We start from the raw sequence: 23,349 nt of genomic DNA, 5'->3' as shown, positions 1-23,349 counted from the left end.
CTGCTATATGCATTTCTGTGATCTGGTACACTAGGACAATTCTGGGTTCTCTTGGTATCTCCTCCCTATAAATCGGGAGACTGGTTCTTTTGGAGTTTTGTATACAAGCAACATCATTTATGGATCTTGAAGCCCATATACTATCTGGAATGACTGCAACCAGTCATCCAAATCCCTCAGGCTCCCTCTACACCCAAGGAGAGTCATGCCACCTAAGCACCTCCTAAAAGCTTCTACTACCTCCGATATCTTTATTTATACCTATTTGCTTCTCCATCTTTCGTTCCACTGATGCAGCTGAGTTAGTCTCACTCAGTTGCTCTGTCAACATTTTCCCTTTCTCTCTTTTTTTATTCTCTTTTAATACACACTTCACCAGCACCTTCACACTCTCATACAACAACAAAGCGATACAATGACTGCCAATGACAAACCGACAATTCCACGAGAAGATAATTATTCGGCTCATCTACACGCGGTCGGCTCTCACTCTCTCTCTTTCTCTCTAATATATATATATATATATATATATATATATATATATATATATATATGAGAGAGAGATAGTATATGTATGTATAATATATGGTATGTTTGTAATACATACATATATAATTAAAGATATACATTTATACACATGGATATCTATATATATATATAAATGTGTATATATATAATGCGACCTTCGAGATGCATATACTGTTGGTGTCATGCGCAGTGCTGAATGTGACACCGATCACAAGTTGGTGAGAGGAAAGTTTAATCTACAAATCCATAATAAAAGTTCATCATAGTGGCGTTAAGGTGCCTAGCCGTATTGATGTTGCCTTAAGTTCAAAAGAGTATGGCGGAAAAGCTTGATAATCTTGCATTTGATATCACATTGGTGAATTTTAAGACTCGGGTTTATTTTCTTGGTGCTGTGCTGATGAATAAACAGACAATTTATGAATCTTTACTTCGTGAAGATCATTCTGATCATACAACTAATTTGCGACAATACAAAGAGGCCAAAGCCACATTGCAATGTGAGCTAAGAAAAATGAAAAACCAATGGCGGATGAATATAACGGAGCAGATCCAAAAGACATTTGGCACTAAAAATTTGAAGGAATTTTATGGACTCCTGTGCCAAGTATTTTGTCCTCCTACCTCTTCAATATCTTCCCTAATGTCGAAAGATGGTTCTGTTGTCATTAAAGATCCAGAAAATATCTTGAAACGATGGCAAGAGCACTTTACTGATGTGTTTCACAATCCCTCGGCAGTAGATGCTGATGCAATTGATAGCCTATCACAATGTGATATCATATTCAGAATGGATCGTTTGCTTAATCTGGTTGAGGTGCAGTTGGCTATCACACAAATCAGCAGTAGCAAGGATTGGATTGATGGTGTCTTAGTGATCCTGTTTAAAGGAAAGGGACAGAATAATGTTTGTGGCCACTACCGTGCGATCATGCTTTTGAAAGCTGCTGGAAAAGTTCTCGCACGACTTCTATTAAACAGGTTACTGGAGGATGTTTGTCATAATGCTATTCCAGAGTCACAAAGTGTCTTTAGGTCTGGCAGAGGAACTATGGATATGATTTTTTCATCCCAGCAAGTCCAGAAGAAATGTATTGAACAGATACCGCTGTAACAAGTGTTTGTGGATCTGATCAAAGCATTTGACACCTCAACAGGGATGCTCTCTGGTTGATCTTAGAGAAAGTAGGGTGTCCTCCAACCTTTGTTAGAATATTCAATGAACTGAAATCCCAGTTGACGATGGCGTCAAACAAGGTGATATTCTTTCCCCTACTCTTTATTCTATATATTTTGCTGCTCTACTTGCTCATGCGTTTCAGGATTGCGATAAGGGTGTCATTAAAGTTTCGAACCACAGGTTGCGTTTTTAATCTTAGAAGATTTAATACCAGAACCAAGCTGCATCAAGTCTTAGTCAAAGTACTACTGCATGCAGACGATGCTGTTTTTTGTCACACACTGAGGCTGATATGCGGCATATAATGGATAGCTTTGCTGACTTCTACACTGCCTTTGGTCTGAGGATCAGTCTGTCTAAAACAAAGATGATGTTCACTCCTGCACCAGGCCAGTCATACGTGGAGCCGAACATCATGGTCTATGGTGCTAGACTAGGAATAGTTGATTCGTTTGTCTACCTTGGTAGTTCTCTGAGGATGGCTCTCCCGACACTGAAATCTGCAGATGAATTCAGAAGGCATCTGTGGCTCTTGGAAGGTTGGAGAATAGAGTGTGGTCTGATTGTGGCATCACAGACAGGATTAGAATCTGTGTTTACAAGATCTGTGTGCTAATCACACTATTGTATTCATCAGAGACATGGACATTGCATCAAAGGCACATTAAATGGCTTGAACGATTTCACCCAAAATGCTTGAGACGTATCAAGTGGCAAGCACAAGTACCCGATACTGAAGTGCGTGTTGCTCTAGTGTTCAGACCTTTCTAATCAGATCTCACCTGCATTGAGTGGGCCACCTGGTTCAAATGAAAGATTGTAGGCTGTCAAAACAAATTTTTTATGGGGACCTGGAAAATGGCAAGTGCCCTCAACACTAGCCTAGGAAGAGGTTCAGGGACTCTACAAAGAATAATTTGAAAGTCTTACAAATTGACATCGACACATAGGAAGTACTTACTCTGCGAAGGCCGAAGTGGCGAAAGCTTGCACATGAAAGTTGTGATGCTCTAGAGAAAAGAAAGCAGGCCCACAGCAATCTGAAGTAAGAGCTTTACAAAGGTTTAATTAGTGGTCTTAACCATGACACGCATAGCTAGAAATGCGACACTTGTGAACGAGTGCTTTTATCAAAAGCTGGCTGCATCAACCACCTTAAGTCGCACAAAACTCTTGTTTAGGTCAACTTTGTACCTTTTAGTCTGAACCAAATGATCTGTTTAATATGCAGCAAAGTTTGCAAGTCTCCTGCTGGCTTTAGAAGATGTGATTGTTAATAGGAATACCCTTCAATCTCCAGAGGAAGCCAACTCAGTGGAAATTGCTCAATTTGTATGTCACATCTGCTTAAAGATGTGCAAATCTACGCCGGAAGTGCCGAGTCATCTGAGATGGCATGGATGACGAGATTGGGAGAACTCAATTTGATGGCGATCATCTGGAAGAATGCAGCAATCATCATCATTTATATATATATATATATATATATATATATATATATATATATATATATATATATATATATATATATGACTAACAGGGAAACCTGAACATTGTCTGGGATGAAATTGCTTGCTTGTTCTAGTTGGGGACTCACCATGGTGGGCCAGGAGGAATAATATTCCTCCTCGCAGTAACTTAGCTCAAAATATATTGTAGTTTACACTGCACTATAGAGAACCTACTGTTGATTTTATAAAATTATTTTTATATAATAGCTTGGATGAAAGTTTTAAAATGCAAAAGTTTGTCTTATCAAAGAACCAACTGTTGTTTTCATGAAATTATTGTTACATAATTACTTGAATTAAAGTTAAATGTATAGCAGTATCATGGTTGTAAATGTAACATTTATTTCCTATGCGCGTCTATTTATAAAAGAATCTACAGTATATTATATAGGCTAGGTTTTTCTACTTGTGTGGTGATAAAACTTCTCAAATGCACTTACAGCCTAAAAGATATATATATATATATATATATATATATATATATATATATATATATATATATATACTAGCAAAAGTACCCGTCGTTGACTGGGTTCAAAAACAGCCTACAGAAAATGGACTCTGATTTATGAAAGTATGATAGGTTATGAAAAGGAAGGGTTGTAAAGAGATAGCTACGAATTTGGGGGTATCAAAACCAAAGCAAAATATCATGAAAGTAAAAATAAAATAGATAGACCCCATAATTTATTATACCATACCTGTTCACACTGAAACACTTATCACAATATTCTGTGGATCTATATTAAAAAACCTTGTTAAACTTTGTGACATATTTCCATTCTATAGAGATCAGGCGTGAACGAACACCCCATATTATACCATATTTCTTCAAACTGAAACATAATTATCAAAGTATACTTATGCAGATAGATATGAAAAGTCTTTATTAAAGTTTGTGCCTATTTCTATTCTCTGGAGGCCAGGCACGAACGCAGACCCCACAATTTTATCATACTATCCCTATTTAGGTTAAAACATACTTATCAAAGTATTATTATGTACATCTATATCAAAAATACTTGTAAACGTTTTTTTTAATTTTTTTATTTCCATACTTTGTGGATCAGGCGCATATGCAGACCCCACAATTTTAATGAATCATCATTATGCCAGATCAAACATACTCATTCCTGTGTCTCGATACATCTATTATTATATGTGATCAGTTTTCTATAATAGTCAACCATATAGGAGCCTATTCGTGACCAGACACACACACAGACGTTCAGCTTTATACTATATATATATATATATATATATATATATATATATGTATAAGATAGTTGAATTTTTATTTATTTTTTTATTTTTTATTAGCGATTAATTTCTTTTTTCTTACTTTCTTTTTTCCGCTCCCTGAGAAAGGTGTTATTTGCCCTTTGTTTTACATTTTTCTTCGCCCACATTTTAGGACGTATTTACTTTTTTATTTTTTGACTTACTTTTATGCACATATTAATTAATAATATTTAAATATATATATATATATATATATATATATATATATATACATATATATATACTGTGTAAGCAAAAACAAGACTTCAAAACAAGGTGTTGGTGGCAATAAAAGTGTATTTCATTTTACGTTACAATTGTTTCCATGTCCAGTTCGACAATTTCAAGCATTATGTCGTTTGAAAATTTTCAAAACCAGCATTTCTTCAGACTTTATGAATAAGCACACTTTTGGCAATGGAGCATTTTTTTTTTTTTTTTTTTGAAGGGAAGGAAGGAAGGGGAATCCCTAACTAGAAAGGCATGCGAGAAACATCTACCTTTGTTGTGGTTACGGAAAATCCCATTTAAATATTAATATCTCACCTAATTTTCGTATCCTTATTTAAGAGCAGAGTCATGACAAGTTGCTACAAGGAGCCCTAAGCCATTTAAAAGAATTTTTTATTATTTTTTTTATTATATATCCATTCGTTGGGTTCCTTAATTAGATCTTGTTATTGTTGTTGTTAACAAAAATAGTAACTACAAACCCAGCTGTGTAATCTCATACAACATGGCAATGGGAGCTAGAAAAAAAACAAAGATTAATAAGGTAAACGTTGAAATGATCTATTGAATGAATAGGAACGGTGGGGGAAATAATAACAGCAGAATAAGGAAGGATGAGGGTGGCACCATTAATAAGAAGACGCAAGAGACAGGTTTGGTTTATAATCCACCATTCAGCGAGCACATCAAAAATAATATACCTAAGGAATTCTATAGAATAATAGACCAAAACTTCTTCCCTGAAAATAAATTAAGCAAAATAATAAATAGAAACTCTGTAAAATTATCTTTCTCAACATCCAGAAACTTAACTAACACTATAATCAGCTCCAACAATAGAAAAATCAGCAAAATAAGGAACAACAACGAACTAGCATCAAACACAAGTATCCTAAATAGCAATTGTAACTGCAGAATACCTGAAAATTGTGCGTTGGGTGGGAAATGTCTAACCTCAGAAATAGTGTATAAATGCAAGATAAAAACCAACAACACTAAGAAGATATATCTGGGAGCCATGGGAACAGAGTTTAAGGACAGATATAGAAACCACGTAGTATCATTTAAAAAGGAATTTGGGACAGAAACTAATAGGGATGGCGTGAACGACAGTAAGGGGGTCGGCACAAAAATAAGCATTAAAAATAAAAACAAAAAGAGAAACACAACTGCATTAGGTGATTGGATTAGGGAACTTAGCAGAAATAATGACAAGTTTGAATTAAAATGGTCAGTAGTGGACAGTGGGGGGGGGGGGAGTACAGCCCTGGGAAATCAAAAAGGTGCAATCTATGTTTATTGGAATTCCAAAGAGGAAATTTTGAATAAAGACTTGATGCCATACAGGGATGTCTTCACAGAAATAGATTTCTGCTATTACACCTTAAATGTAACTGAGGCATAAATCTTTTTATTTTTTTTTTTACAATAATAAGGATCATCAGATGCTAGGATTAAATTTTAATGTAGAGTTAAATAGCTAGAATTGTTACAATCTAAATGAACGATCCAAATCCCACATGCGAATAAAACTTCAATTCCTCTTAACCGGATAGGAAATATAAATAAGGTATACAGCCAAGACCGTCTTAAAAGACAAGATGGCCGGTGGGCAAAAATAATTTAATCTGCTGACGTCATCACGGGTAGTCTATTAGTTGCTTCTTGACACCGGTAAACACCGGTTGACTCGTGGATATCTCCATTCAGCAAAGTAAGTTTTAACGTGCTCCCCCCTGTATTTAACACGATGTAACTATAATTTAATTCAATATTATCATCCTAAGTTTTTTACCATTCAAAAGAAGAAGCTTCAAGTAAATTGCTAATATTAAAAAAAATTTTTTTACAGCATACAAAACTAATGAAAATGCGAGACAACATCGACTCTTTTGAAGAGACGATTTTTTTAAGCTGTTGACACATGTTTTAAAAATTTAATAAAAAATTAATTTTCCTGAAATTTTCAATATTTAAAAATAAATTATGCCGGCTGATAACATTTTTAAACTTTTTTTTAAAGCTAGAAAGATAAAATTTAAAAATACTTATATATATATATATATATATTATATATGAAACTTAAAAGTAAAAAAAAACAAAAAGCGCGCGTTCATTTCGGGTTTGTATTACTGTACACATAGATTCGAAAAAGTTGTCAAAAAACAAATATATGACAAATAAATGTTACCAAAGGCAAGATAAGTTACTTTTCTACCAAACTAGATATATTTTTCGTGTTTTTATTCAATGTAACATGTTTATTCAGCTCGAAAAACAAGGTGTTATAAATAAAAAAACTAGAAAAAAATATATGTCAAGCTATGTCACGGTAACATATACTGAGCGAGTTTTTAACAGTATTTTAACCAGTTTTTTATTTATAACACCTTTTTCCAAACTTACCGTGTTAAAGAGGGAGTCAGACGCCATCTTGAATTTTCCGGGTTTGTATTACTGTACACATAGATTCGAAAAAGTTGTCAAAAAACAAATATATAACAAATAAATGTTATCAAAGGCAAGATAAGTTACTTTTCTACCTAACTGGATATATTTTTTGTGTTTTTATTAAATGTAACATATTTATTCAGCTCGAAAAACATACAGTGTTTACCGATGTATTGGAAAATTTAAAATGGCGGCCGACTCTCTCTTTAACACGGTAAGTTCGGAAAAAGGTGTAATAAATAATAAACTAGACAAAATACTCTTAGAAATTTGCTCAATATAAGTTACCGTGACATAACTTGATATATATTCAGTGGTTTTTTAATAGTATTTTGTCTAGTTTATTATTTATAACACCTTTTCCCAAACTTACCGTGTTAAAGAGAGAGTCGGCCGCCATTTTAAATTTTCCAATACATCGGTAAACACTGTATGCTTTTTGAGCTGAATAAACATGTTAAATTGAATAAAAACATGAAAATTATATCCAGTTTGGTAGAAAAGTAATTTATCTTGCCTTTGATAACATTTATTTGTTATATATTTGTGTTTTGACAACTTTTTCGAATCTATGTGTACAGTAATACAAACCCAATTTTCCAATACATCGGTAAACACTATGGTTTTCGAACTGAATGAACATGTTACATTGAATAAAAACACCAAAAATATATCCAGTTTGGTAGAAAAGTAACTTATCTTGCCTTTGATAACATTTATTTGTTTTTTGACAACTTTTTCGAATCTATGTTTACAGTAATACAAACCCACGTATTTTAACAAACTGAAAATATGGATATAAAAAAATGATTTTGCATGTTATTTTTGTTATGTGGTGAAATAATCTTAAATAAGAAACATGATTTTTTCTTTAGGTTAATTATTTTTTTACTGTGCAATATTTCATGAATTTATTGAAAATATTGTTTTTGATTTTGAAAAAATATTGTGGTTCATTTGCATTTAAAAATATTGTGGTTCATTTTGATTAAAAAATATTCATTTTGATTTTAAAAAAAATATTGTTCATTTTGATTAAAAAATATTCATTTTGATTAAAAAAAATTCATTTTGATTTAAAAAATATTGTTCATTTGATTAAAAAATAATTTAATTTTAATATTTCAAATGTTTTGCTTGTGTTCTGCTTCAAATATTCATAATCTTACATGCATAATTTTCATTTAATTATATTAAATAAACTTCAAGTTTATTTCAAATCAAATCGTGTTCCTTCACCTTTTAAAAATGTAATTTATAAGTAATTAAAGAACGCATTCTAATCTTTAAAATATATAATACAACGAAATATTCAATTGCTTATAATACTTAAACAAACAACTTGTGTTTTATTATTTTATTATTATTTTTTTATTATTAATATTAGATGAGTTTCAGTATAAATCATCGTGTTCTTTCTTTATTTCAATCCAATTTTGAAGTTTTGTAACGCTGTCTGTAAAAATTACTGTTCATTATTGACAGTCTAAGAGTTCCACATATCTTGCTTGTTGGGACCTCGGCGATGACGTCATTTTTTCAGCTGGCCGGCCATCTTTATAACGAAGGCCACGATACAGCTCATCTAAGAATGTTTTTCTCCATAACGGTGAGCATCCTTGTATTCAATCATAGCAGTATGGACGGTGAAATAAATCAATAAAACAACTTAGCAGTTATTATTAAAAAATAAAAATTAAATTAGCAATTTGGGGGTTGCAAAATTTATGTAAATATAATTTCATCAGATTTTGTCATCCTAAACCCCAAGTTGGTAGAATCCATACTGACTTACTTATTTACCTATTGCAATCCCTGTTCTAAATGTTTTTACCCATAAATGCAGGAGTAGACATACTTGTAACCATGGGTGGTTTTGCTGTCAGAATAATAACTAGAGGATATATATTTTATTTATTTAGACACCCAAAAATTCAACACAAGAATTAAGTGATTAGTAACAGAGGCGGGTTAAACCCAGGGGCTAAGACCATTCTTTGAGATCAAAACAAAATCTATATACTTAATTGGTTAAGTAAGCCATCGTAGCAAGTTCTGGATCTGTCTACAATTATTAAATTAATTATTAAATCATAGACGCCTTCTATTAATCAATAAATCAAAAACACCAAACGGCCTGAATTACCTCCCTTTGACCATTATAGGATACAAATCGACCCAATTTCAAACAAAATTAACTAACAATACTTAACAATATAATTAGATTATCTCCCTTCATTATATCCTACTTAACGATATGAAAACATTTTTCAAGTAGAATAACAATGAATCTTAAAACATTAAATAACAATAAATAGATTAGAATACTTCACCCGTAATATTATACGAGGATTTTTATATATATCTTAAATACACCCATTTTATTTACGCTTGTATTCAATTAACCTTTGAAACTAAAAGGGTCTTAAATCCGAGCACAAATATAACGATAATCTATAAACATTACCTGCCACAAATACAAAACTAAAACTAACCGTAACATTTTTGCAAGGCTATTACAGCCATAATATCGAAACAAAAATTTTAAAAATTAATATTGGGCAACAAAGAAATAACAAGATCTAATTTAGGAACCCAACGAATGGGATATATAATAAAAAAATAATAAAAAAATTCTTTTAAATGGCTTAGGGCTCCTTGTAGCAACTTGTCATGACTCTGCTCTTAAATAAGGATACGAAAATTAGGTGATATATTAATATTTAAATGGGATTTTCCGTAACCACAACAAAGGTAGATGTTTCTCGCATGCCTTTCTAGTTAGGGATTCCCCTTCCTTCCTTCCCTTCAAAAAAAAAAATGCTCCATTGCCAAAAGTGTGCTTATTCATAAAGTCTGAAGAAATGCTGGTTTTGAAAATTTTCAAACGACATAATGCTTGAAATTGTAGAACTGGACATGGAAACAATTGTAACGTAAAATGAAATACACTTTTTGTTGCCACCAACACCTTGTTTTGAAGTCTTGTTTTTGCTTACACAGTATATTAAATGGTCAATTATAAAATTTGATTATTTTGTAGCTTACTCTTTAAGTCAACCATTTTGGCTTAAAACTCATTGGTATATGAAAATTTACTGAATTTCACGAACTCAGTATAATTACATATAAGTCTATATATATATATATGATGATGGCAGCAAATTCGCTTTCAAACATTGCCATAACTCGATATAGCACAAAAAAAAAGAAAGAAAAAAAAAGGTATGTAGAAACACGAAAACATTCGGTGATGGTCTACACAAATTGTTTTTTTTTTATTACATTTTCACCCCAAACAAGGCACATTGCCATTTTGGTGTAGGGGGCTACTATCAGGGGCAGCAACTACTGGGGCACTATGTTGGGATTTGGGCAGCAAGATGTAAGTTCACGTTACACTTGAACTTCTGCATGTCAGTACAGTTAGGGAAGCAGGAACCTGGAATGGAATTCCAGAGTCTAGCGGTTCTGGGGAAGAAACTACTGGAGTAGAAAGATCTTTTACATCTAGGGATCTCTACTGTGTAGCAGCCTGTCGGGTTTGTCTACATCATAGGGGCACAAGTGTCTGCAGTTCGTCAGAGCATTCACCATTAAAATACTTGCAGAACAGACAGAGGAATGCACCGTTTCATCGATGGGACAGAGGCTGAAGCTTAGATGACAGTTCAGGGTCTATCAGATTGGTGACTCTCTTTTGAACCTTTTCTAGGAGCGAGAGACTAGCAGCAGATGCACCAGCCCAAATGTGACAACAATACTCCATACATGGGCGAATGGTGGCCTTATAGAGGTACAGGATACTTTCAGGTGTCAGTAGTTTTCTAGCACGGTAGAGAGAGCCTACCTTTTTCGCAGCGGCCCTGGCAATGTTTTCAATATAATTGTTCCAACTCATGTTTCCTGTGAATGTTAGGCCAAGCAGTTTGAAAGATGTATTCTCAGACAGAGAGTCACTGGCCATTGCTATTGGTGGCAGAGAAGGTTTGTTGTAATTATTGAAGGAAACCAGTTTAGTCTTGGCAGCATTGAATGTGACTATCCATTTATGTCCCCATTCCACTACAGATTGGAGGTCATCCTCTAGTGTTTTTGCCATTTCTTTAGTTATGTGTTCATTTGTTTTCCTGTCATGCCTGTTATAGAGTGTGGTGTCATCAGCATATATACCCATCTCAGAGGCAGTTTTGTCGGGGAGGTCATTAATAAATATTAGGAACAATAGAGGTCCAAGGATAGACCCCTGAGGCACTCCCGCATTTATATCACACTGTTTAGATGTACGACCGTCGAGGACAACCTGGATTTTTCTCTTATCTCTAGAAGGATTTAATTATATTAAGTATTCTACCAGTGATACCGTATGATTTAATTTTCCTGAGGAGACCCTCATGCCATACCCTTTCAAAAGCCTTAGATATATCTACAGCTACCGCTCTGCCCTCCCCCACTTTGTCCAGTGAATGATATATACGTTCAGAGATTACAGTGAGGATGTCTGCTGTGGAACAGGCTTGTTTAAATCCATATTGTTTGTCAGTCAGAAGTTTAGCATCTGTAAGGTGCCGGACTAGAGCATGGTTTATTATGGTCTCAAATATTTTGGGGAAAAGTGGGAGGAGGCTAATGGGGCGATAATTTGATGGGTCAGTTCTTTCTACCACAGAAGCAGTTTTCCAACAGCCCGGAAAGCATGATTCATTAAGGCATTTGTTGTAGAGTTTGGAGAGAACTGGAGCTACTTCCGCTGAGCACTTTTTTAATAGCATAGCTGGGATGAGATCAGGTCCACATGCCTTTGAAGTGTCTAGGTTTTTTATGACAGCGTGTACCTGAGCAGGGGTGATTTTTAGATCGTCTAGCGTGGCGTCTGTCCGCAAAGGAAAGTCAGGCAGGGGGTGGTTGGAAGGGTCCAGTGTGGAGTTCAAGGCAAACTGTCTGGCAAGCATATTAGCCTTGTCGGTTGCTGAGCAAACAACCTTGTGATTGTTGGTTAGTGGGGGAATTGTTGATTGCCCATTATTTACTACACTGTTGTAGATTTTCCAGAAGTCACGATTTCCTAATTTTTGTGCTTTGATGCATTTTTTGGTGGTTTCAGTAAATTCTCTCTTAGCTGTCGCTATTTTTTTCTTACAGTTACTTCTAGCTTCTATATACTTCTGTTTGTTTGGGGAGAGTGTGGCTTGCTATAAAATTTCCGCATGGGAACATGTGCTTCAATTGCTGTTTTGAGCCATTCAGTGGTCTCATTTGCACACTGTTCAGCAGGAAGAGAAAAAATATTTCCCGATGGGGCATCTCTAATAAGATCTCTGATGGCTTCCCAGTCAGCCTTTTTATAATATCTCGTTGTTTTGAGCACTGGCTCTTCAGTTTTGGGTCTAGAATTTAGGGCGATTTCTACCATTATCACTGCATGGTCAGCGTTCCCGAGTGAACTGTAGTCAGAAACAGATCTAGAAGTGATGCGTGTTGTTCTTGCTGGTCAGGGAAACGGGTTGGAAACGTAAACATTTGTGATAGGGAGTGAGATATAGTGAAACTATGTGTTGTGCTGCCCGCTGCAGCTGTGTGAGTAGAGAATCCAAGCCAGTTTTTGTGGTGAACATTAAAGTCACCAAATACATGTACTTGTGCGCTAGTCTCAAAGGAGAGTGCTGTGTCTATGCTGTCAGAGACTTTGTTTATTATGGTGCAGTCAAGGGAGAGCAGTAGAGAAAATAAAAGTAGCTAATGTTATGTTGTATGTTTAGTCTAAAGCACATAAAGGCTTGATCGTCTGTTTCTAGGTTTGTTTCTCTAGTCAGGGGGAGTGTGTTACGAACGTAGACTCCAAATGCGTGCATATGTCTGTCAGAGTCCTTACGGCAGAGTGGGAGATAGCCAGGCATGTTAAAGTAGTTAGAGGGGATGGAGGAGTGTAGGTTAGTCTCGCTTAGTGCTAAGATATCCGGGGTATTTGTTAGGAGAAATGCTTCAACATCAACTAAATTAGTTCTAAGCCCATGGATGTTAGTGAATGCAGGCCTCAAGGGATGAGGCAAGTTGGATTTGTTTGTCTCTAAGCCTGGTTTAAGTTTATTTTTTGATTGTACTGTCATCATGTTTTTAAAGAGTTTCAGTTAGGTGAGAGGGAGCTGAACAAGAGGTTATGCAGTGTATCAGACATGCAACACAAGTAGACCATTAGTTGACCTTTCTTCAACTAGGACTGTGGCCTCAGGAAAGCCCATCGGGGATGAGTGCAGGGTCCCTTTCCATGCGCAACATGGCACTACAAACATCCCGATATTATACGACTGTTGATGGAGCAGCTGCTCTAAGCGCTACCAAAGAGTTAGGGTGCCTGTTCTACCAGTCGGAAACAGCAGCCAGGAACTGTCAATCCGGTACCCTCAACCCATCAGAAGAAGATCACCCCAATCTAATTGCACAGGCATGTGTGGTACTCAAGCACTCCCAAATGCCCAGTTTTGAGGGGTGGGATGTATCGGGAGTGGGGGAATTGCATTCATTGCCCTAGACAAGAAACAATATCTACCACTAAGTGTTTTGTCGATTCACTTGTGATAGTGTCTCTGTGCCTGACTAATAGGTAAAGAAGGAGTATGGAAGCCGGCGATAGACAGAGCCTATCTACTCCTTAAGCAATTTAGGTTTGCAGACCAGTAATTTGTTTGAGTCACCAGCTCTAGGAAGGTTGTCATCCAAGACTGAAGAGGCCTCCCTCCCCTTTGGTTTAGTTTCAGAGTTTTCCTTTTCCTAGACGGGTGATCTGGGAAGATCTACTGGGTCCATCAGCCCTGAAAGGGTTTGCTCCACGCCTGAGTCTTAATCCAGGTATTTCTGCGACCCTGCGTGGTTAGTTAATGTTACAGAGTTAGTTGAGAGGTTATATATCTAATGAATAGTTACACTCCTCAAAGTGATTTAGGGGCATGCAGTGGAAGCAGTTTTGTGGGGAGGCTTGTTAGAAAAGCGTTAGTGCGGATTAAGACTTTTACCTGTAGGTTTTTCGATTTTTTTAAACTTTATTTTAGTTTAAGTTCAGGATAATGTTATAGTTTGAGTAGGTATTAGGAATTGAGCTAAGAATTTGTCCCACGAATGTGGCTTTTAAGCCCTGCTAAACTCTGGCATTCCTTAGCACACATTGTACAGACATGTGCACCACTAGCAGCATGTTCTTGCTGTTCTTTTCTATGCAGGATCAAATGCCGTTTCAAACCGCCTGTCGTTTTGTACATCCGCCCGCAGTTGACACAGGTTAACTTTGGCATCTCAAGACTGCTTTGTGACCCGCTGCGCCGATGAGTAGACTGGTGAATCATCAGCCCAGCTCTGCTAAGACATATTCTTCTGCACACCTCACACTCCAGACCATCCATGGCTCCTTTCACCCTCTCTTTCCGGATATCGCGCTTCAGCCGTTCATACTGGGTTCGATCCACCTCAAACTTGCCCACACCTCTCCGCATGGTCCTTCTCCACCCTTCGCGATCCAAAGCAAGACTCTCCCAGGTTCTTTCATCAATCTCACATTTTTTTAAGGTTGATCTTAAACAATCCTTAAATCTCAATTTAGGCTTTTGAGCCAGACGTCTTCCCTCAGCGAACTCGCCATAAAGGAGTTGCTTGGGAAGTCAACTGTCTAACATCCTCACCACATGTCCACTCCATCTCAGTCTATGCTTAATAATGTGAGCCTCAATGCTAAGGCATTGGGTTCGATCAAACACCTCCACATCACTGACATACATTTGCCAACCCAAACCTAAGATTCGCCGTAGGCACAACTGGTGAAACCGCTCGAGATATCTGAAATGCTCCCTGTATGTTGTCCAAGTTTCACAACCATAGAAAAGAGTAGAGAGAATGCATGCGGCATAAACCTTAATCTTAGTTGGCAGCAAGATCCCATGACGTCTCCACAAATGCCCGTCCAACTTTCCGAAGGCATCACTTGCCCTGCTGATCCGTAACGATACCTCATCATCCAGGGCACCAGACATACTCAGTGTGCTACCCAAGTATACAAACTTAGAGACAACCGCTATCCTTGACCCACAGATATAAACTGATGGCTCATAGTATGGCATGCCCGGAGCAGGCTGATACATTAAGACAGTTTTTTTTCAGATTGATGGTCAAGCCCAATGCGCTGCAGGCAACCGCAAAGGCGTCCACAAGATGCTGCAAATCAGTCACCGTATGAGCCACCAGATCACAGTCATCCGCATAGAGCAAGTCACGAATCGTGTTGGTGAGTACCTTTGTACTTGCATTGAAGCGCCTAATGTTGAACAACCCCCCAGTAGTTCGGTAACGAATATAGACACCATCAGAGCACCCCCCCCCCAAATGTCATCCGAAAGACCATGGTGAAATATAACGCAATGAGGGTGCTGAAATGTCTCCCTGCTTAACACCATTTTCTACTGTGATAGGATCAGCCAGCTTTCCCCCAACATTGATCACAGCCTTCATATCATCGTGGCAGAGCTTTAAGATAGTTACAAACTTGTCAGGACAGCCAAGCTTTTTCAGAATCTCCCACAAAGCATCCCTATTGACTGTATCAAAGGCCTTGATTAAATCGATGAACACCTGATACAGTCCCTTTTGCTGTTCTATACATTTCTTATATATATGTACACACTCTTTAGAATAGTGTAACGCAATAGATCTACTGGTATGGAAATCCAGTGATTATTGGTCTTGCAAAATACTATTTTATAAAGACAATCCCAGCTAAATAAACAGTTGCTCAATATACCAGATAGAGCAAATAAATCATAAATTAGCTAATATTTTCTCCTCTGAGGAGATGGGTAGACATCGAAAACGTACAGGTTAATGAGGTATACTTTTTGAATTGTATTCTTTGTCTTGCATATAATAAAAATTTAGATTTTAAACTTAACCATTTCATGTCATGAATTACTAATTACTAAGGTGCTTTCAATAAGTTTCCAGACTTTTTTATACAGATATTTAAAATTGTTACACTTAAAAATTCAGTATATTATGGCTATACATCTTATGAGATGACTGACCAATATTTATGATTTCAGGTATAAATGAACAGCTACAGCAGGAATTGGAATACACCTGATTGTCCCAGCTAGTGAATTTCAAAATGAAATCTGGACGTGAAGACACTTAAATTGAACGATATGCCATTAAAAAAAATCTTGTTTTAAACTTGAAAAAAATGCAACAGAAATATTTGCAATGCTTCAGACTTCATTTAGACCATCTTACATAAATCGAGCATCAGTTTTCAAGTGGCATAAGAGTTTCAAGGATGGCAGGTAGTCTGTGAGGGATAGTGAGAAGTGTGGGAGTAGTAAGGGAGTTAGAATATCAAAGTTGATTAGCCAAATAAAGAATTTCATGGATAAGGACCATTGTGTGTCTATAGAGAAAATAAGTACACAGTATGATTAACATGTAGGAATTGTACACACAATTCTTTGCGAGGAACTGAAGATGTGGAAGTTTGTCCCAAGGTTGCTCAGAGATCACAGACTATTTGACCATGATGGGCATCAAGACAGTTACTCACCCTCCCTAGTGTCCAAACTTTGCTCTCTGTGTTTTTTGTTTATTTGGTATATTGAGCAACTTTTTATTTAGCTGGGATTGTCTTTATAAAATAGTATTTTGCAAGACCAATAATCACTGGATTTCCATACCAGTAGATCTATTGCATTACACTATTCTAAAGTGTGTGTGTGTATATATATATATATGTGTGTGTGTGTTTTTTAACATATTTCATTAACTGTTTGCTCATATTATAAGCTCTATTTCCTATTTGGTATTATCGAGCTTTTATATCTGGCTGAGATAATTTTATAAATATTAATTCTTTAATATTTATAATTTACTTTAATTTTACCATCTTGGATCATTTTGGTAAATTCAATTGTAATTTTCATTTTATTATAAGCACCCACTTGGTTGAGCTTTTTATTCTCTCCAGATATGTATGAAAAGGAACACATTCCTCTGTCTGCCAAAAATATCCCTATTCCTACCCAACAGGAATATATCCACAAATTTGTTCTAGCTTTGAATATTTTCCTAAAAAATATAAGTTGGAAGGCTTATCACCATGATTTAAGCATTAAAAATAAACTTAAAGCGCCTATTTCCTCCGAAGACCAACTTCACCCTGAAATCTTAAATGAACTCCCTATCAACTCTCATAGAGAACAAAAGAAATTCGAAAGAATTGCTGCCAAATTTTATGGATTGAAAACTACTGCCCACCCCAAATACAACCCTTACCTCGAAGAGTTTGAGAATTCCATGTTAAATTTAGTCAAAAAAATTAAATTTAAGAAACAAAAACACCATTATAATCCGGTTACTCGAAAAATAAATAATTTTGCCGAAAAAGTTAAAAAAAAAAAAATATATATTCGTCCCTGCTGATAAGACAAAAAATTATTATAAACTTGACTATCCTACATATAAAAAACTTTTGTATAAAGAACTTAATAAATCTTATAAAATAGTCCCTCCTAAGACTTTAGATTCCATTAATTCTGAAGCTAAACTTTTACTGACTTCTATGAACATTCATAACTTCACTGAAATAATTTCTCTGGGTACTCCCAGATTCACCCTCAAAGATAATAAACCTAATTTCTATGACAACCCCTCCATCAGACTGATCTGCCCATCTAACTCTGACTTAGGAGCTGTAAGCAAAAATATCTTAGATAGAATCATCCCTTCTATTAAAGAAAAAGTAAGTTTCCCTCTTTGGCTGAATTCAGATTCCGTAATTAATTGGTTTGTTTCCTTTAAAAATAAACACCTCCTTAACTTCATAACATTTGACATCCAAAATTATTATCAATCAATTTCTCCAATCCTTTTAAATAAGGCTCTTATCTTTGCTAAAAGAAATTCTGACTTAACTAATCTAGAAATAAAATTAATTCTCCTAGCGAGAAAGTCCCTTATACAATTTAACAATAAGCTTTGGACTAGAAAGGATACCCCTGATAATTTTGACATCTTGATGGGTGCTTCTGACTCTGCAGAAGTTACAGACTTAGTGGGACTCTTCTTACTGAAAGAACTTAAATACCACTTTAAACATATCCAAGGGGGTCTTTATAGAGACGATGCCCTTTTTACTACAACAGCCAGGCCAAGAGAGTAAAACAAAACTATTAAAAAATTACATAACTTCTTCAATAACTTTGGCCTTTCTATAATTATCGAACCAAACAAAAAAACTTCAAATTTTCTAGATGTTACACTTAATCTGAACACCGAAACTCATAGCCCCTATCATAAACCTAATCTTATGCTTTTATATGTCCATAAATCTTCTAACCACCCCAACTCAATTATAAAATCTATAGTACCATCTGTCTCTAGAAGAATTTTTGTTCTTTCTGCTAATAAAATAACTTTTAATTAAAATGCTACTTTCTTCAATAATGCTTTATGGAACTCAGGACACAAAGAAAAGATTAAATACAACAATTATGCTCCTCCTGCAGGCCACCTTAAATCTGTAATCACACACAATATGACTCGTAAGAAACCAGTTCAAATAACAAGATCTGCCACTATCAATAACAATGAAGCAGTCTACATTTATAATCCAAACCAAAATACTAATCGCCATGCCTCTAACCTACCTAGTCGCATCAGGAGAAAGAAAAATATTTGGTTTAATCCTCCATTTAGCCTAAATGTCAAAACTAATATACCTAAGGAATTCTTCAACATTGTACAAAACTCTTTCAAATACCCACACAGATATAGTTCTATTTTCAATAAAAATTCAATCCGGATTTCTTATTCAACAATGCCTAATTTAGCACAAAGAATCTTAACATCTAATAACAAAAAAATTAAATCAGCCCAAAAAATACCTTTCCCAATTAAACCCAAAACTAACTGTAATTGTAATAACAAACATATTGCCCACTCAATAATGATTGTATCCATAAAGATGTTATATATTCTTGCACTATTACTGAGCTCCCATGCAATCCTCCCATAACAGACACTAATATTTTGTCTTCAAGTTATTCTTCTTCCCATCCTCCATCTGATATAGTTACTAATCCAATACACCATTCGAGCAGCCCTTCCATCTACAATCATACAACTAGTAATGATGATGATAATAATAATAATAATATTAATGAGAATAATAATATTTCTCCTAACAACCATCCTAACACTAACAACACTCATTATCTCCTCCAAAATAGTCCTCATACAGACATTGTTCCACCATTTGTTCACTATGAACAAAATTCAAACTATTTAACTAATACAAATCAGTAAATTAATATTAATACCAGACCTCGAGCTTTTAATAAAGTACATACATATATCGGTGCTACTTCAACATTAATTAAGAAAAGAATATCAAACCACATTTCTTCTTTTAACAACCATAATTCTAATAATAACCAAGGAACTTCTCTAACCACTTTAATTAAAAAACTTAACTCTAACAATACTCCCTTCTCAATCAAATGGACTATTATAAAAAAGTTAAGTCTTATACTCCAGGCTCTAAGTCATGTCGCCTTTGCACAACCGAAGCTATAACTATAATTACTTCCCCTCTAAGTAACAATATAATAAATTCTAAAAATGAACTGATCTCTTTCTGTAAACATAAGTCCAAATTTAATTATGGCAATTTTGAAATTACATAGTTATTACTTTTACCCTTTATATAGATATAAAATATTTTTTTCTTTAACTTTATCGTTTTTCGACATACTTCTTAATACTTTATAATTTAATAATCCTTTATTTTAATTCTTTATCTCTTCTTTGCATGGCCGGTTTTTTATCTGCATTTTCTGTTTTATTCTTTAAACTTTCCTATCTATCTAATATATCAATCTACCCACACTTTCATATCTTGTATGTATATTTACTTAAATTTTACTATATGAATTTACTTACTTTTTTTTTCCTGAAATTGCAGATACCGGCCATCTTCTCCCCTTAAATAATTTTTATTTTTTATTTTTATTCTTATTTTACTTTATTTTATATTATATATTATATTTTATATTTTACTTTTTATTATATTTCATTTTTTTATCTATTTATTTTTTATTTTCTATTTATTTATTATATATTTATTTATTTTTATTTTCCTTTTAATGTTGTTTAACAATTCTTGCTGACCTTTTTATTTTTTTTAAGTGATGACCTGTACATTTCAGTTGACCTATATTATTTTGCCCTATATATATTTTCGCGCCTTTAACATTTCCTGTCTGGGTCAGTTTGACTTTTGTTTCCCTTTATTTTATATTTTATATTTAACTTTATCATTTTTTTTTCTCTCCTTTCTCTTCCCAGATTTTTTTTTATTTATAGTTATGTCTCGGAAGTAGAGTGAAAAGCACATCTTATTTTTCTTTTATTAATATTATTTTTTCCTTGTACACATTTTTGTGAATTATTCCATGGATTTCTGCCTTTGGATTATTATGGACCATCTTCTTCCAATTACGGGATTTCCTTGGATTTTACTTGTACAAATGGAAATTCTTTTAACTTTCTTGAAGTTTTACATTTGGATTTTACCGTCACTGGATTTTTTATCTTCCACCAGACTATCCATTCATGTGTAATCACCTTTTTCTTTACAACATTCCCTCTGCTTAACTTATTTTGTTTTCGAATAAGATCATTGACTTATTTGTTGTTTCATCAAATACTTCTGCATGCAAAATCCGATCCCGCATTTTGCTAATTCCTACCCTCTGATGAGAAAGAGAGTATTTCTTTGAAACTCCGCGGATTAAGGTCTATCCATTTATCTAGTGTTTCCTTTTCAGATTAAATATGTTTTTAACTCATTTCAAAGTGTTTTTTAACATATTTCATTAACTGTTTGCTCATATTATAAGCTCTATTTCCTATTTGGTATTATCGAGCTTTTATATCTGCCTGAGATAATTTTATAAATATTAATTCTTTAATATTTATAATTTACTTTAATTTTACCATCTTGGATAATTTTGGTAAATTCAATTGTCATTTTCATTTTATATATATATATATATATATATATATATATATATATATATATATATATAGGAACAGTTTAGAGGCTGTCATTATTTGATTGAGGAGATTGAAGAGGCTGTGACAAGGGTCATTGACACGTTCACAACAAGAGAACTTTCATGTTACCTTCCAGAAGTTGTTGAAATGAGATAACAAATACATTGCAGCCAGAGGAGATTACTTTGAAGGAGACTAGAGGTTCATGTGTGTACTATCAATAAAATTGCCCATACGGAAAAAGTCTGGAAACATTGAAAGCCCATATTATATATATACATACATTATATATATATATACATACATCATATATATACATACATTATATATATACATACATCATATATATATACATACATTATATATATATACATACATCATATATATACATACATTATATATATATACATACATTATATATACACATACATCATATATATACATACATCATATATATACATACATCATATATATACATACATCATATATATACATGCATTATATATATACATACATTATATATATACATACATCATATATATACATACATCATATATATATATATACATTATATATACATACATCATATATATACATACATTATATATATACATACATTATATATACATACATCATATATATACATACATTATATATATACATACATTATATATATACATACATTATATATATACATACATTATATATACATACATCATATATATACATACATCATATATATACATACATTATATATACATACATCATATATATACATACATTATATATATACATACATCATATATATACATACATCATATATATACATACATTATATATATACATACATTATATATATACATACATCATATATATACATACATCATATATATACATGCATTATATATATACATACATTATATATATACATACATTATATATATACATACATCATATATATACATGCATCATATATATACATGCATCATATATATACATACATCATATATATACATGCATTATATATATATACATGCATTATATATATATATACATGCATTATATATATATACATGCATCATATATATACATACATTATATATATACATACATCATATATATACATACATTATATATACATACATTATATATACATACATTATATATATACATACATCATATATATACATACATTATATATACATACATTATATATATACATACATCATATATATACATACATTATATATATACATACATTATATATATGTACTTTTTTCAAATTTTTTCTCACCAGTATGTCTTTTTTGTCTTTTTTATTATTCTTTCTTCCTCTTCTCTTTTCTTCTTTTTCTTTTTCATTTTTCCTTTCTTTTTCTTACTCCCCCTTGCTTAATTTAAATTTCAATCTTTATTGCTACTCCTTAAGTCTTCGTTTCACCTTTTCCATTGGCTGAAATGGCTTTTGCTATTTCCTTTATATTCTTTTAAAAACTTGTTTTTTACTTCTCCGACGGATTTTCTGGAACCATGGACATTTGTAATTCTGTTTCCTGTTCTTATCGATTAACAATCGCCTTTATTGGATTTATACTGTTCTTCCTGGATCTTACCTCCTTATTCAATGGATTTTTACCATATCATTTTATACTTCTACTTGTCCTTGTTCCTGCTTTCATAATCATTATGAAACTTTATAAACTTTCACTAACTGTAAAAAAAAATTTTTTTATGAAAGTATGATTCAGTTCATTTTTGTAGTTTCTTTCAATGCATTAATCTACAAAATTTCTTGTATATTTTGCAAACTTCTTTTTTCTGGTGAGAATAATTGCATTTTTTGAAACTCCACGGAGTAAGGTTTTTCTAATTTATCGGTACTCCTTGTTGGATAATTAAAAATTCTGTATACGTTCTTTTCAGGTTTTTAATGGTTTTTTTTTTGTTTTTGAGAATTTGAATTAATTTTCCATAAGATTATTATATATTTATATTATATTTAAGCTCTATCTTCTTTTTTGATTTATTGAGCATCTGGTTTGGATTATTATATAAATATTTCTATAATATTTATATTCACTT

The 23,349-nt window shown here is 33.5% G+C and overlaps 1 protein-coding gene and 1 long non-coding RNA gene across 2 annotated transcripts in view; one reads left to right on the top strand and one right to left on the bottom strand.

Annotated features, from left to right (window-relative positions):
* LOC145291317 (uncharacterized) overlaps positions 1–23,349 on the bottom strand; it is a 155,173-nt gene that overhangs the window by 37,663 nt on the left and 94,161 nt on the right. The gene's annotated exons all lie outside the window — the stretch shown is intronic.
* LOC145291316 (large ribosomal subunit protein eL27-like) overlaps positions 6,404–23,349 on the top strand; it is a 358,375-nt gene continuing 341,429 nt past the window's right edge. Inside the window, exons 1-2 of the mRNA XM_080137056.1 lie at positions 6,404–6,445; positions 15,328–15,451. Coding sequence (XP_079993182.1) covers positions 15,379–15,451 — 73 coding nt within the window. The 5' untranslated portion in view covers positions 6,404–6,445; positions 15,328–15,378. The remainder of the gene's footprint in view (positions 6,446–15,327; positions 15,452–23,349) is intronic.

The sequence above is a fragment of the Euprymna scolopes genome, chromosome 12 (assembly GCF_053919585.1).
Source record: "Euprymna scolopes isolate OS-2025 chromosome 12, ASM5391958v1, whole genome shotgun sequence".
Lineage (NCBI taxonomy): Eukaryota > Metazoa > Mollusca > Cephalopoda > Sepiida > Sepiolidae > Euprymna > Euprymna scolopes.
The sequence above is the reverse complement of the archived record's forward strand: the minus strand, read 5'-3'. Positions and strand labels throughout refer to the sequence as shown.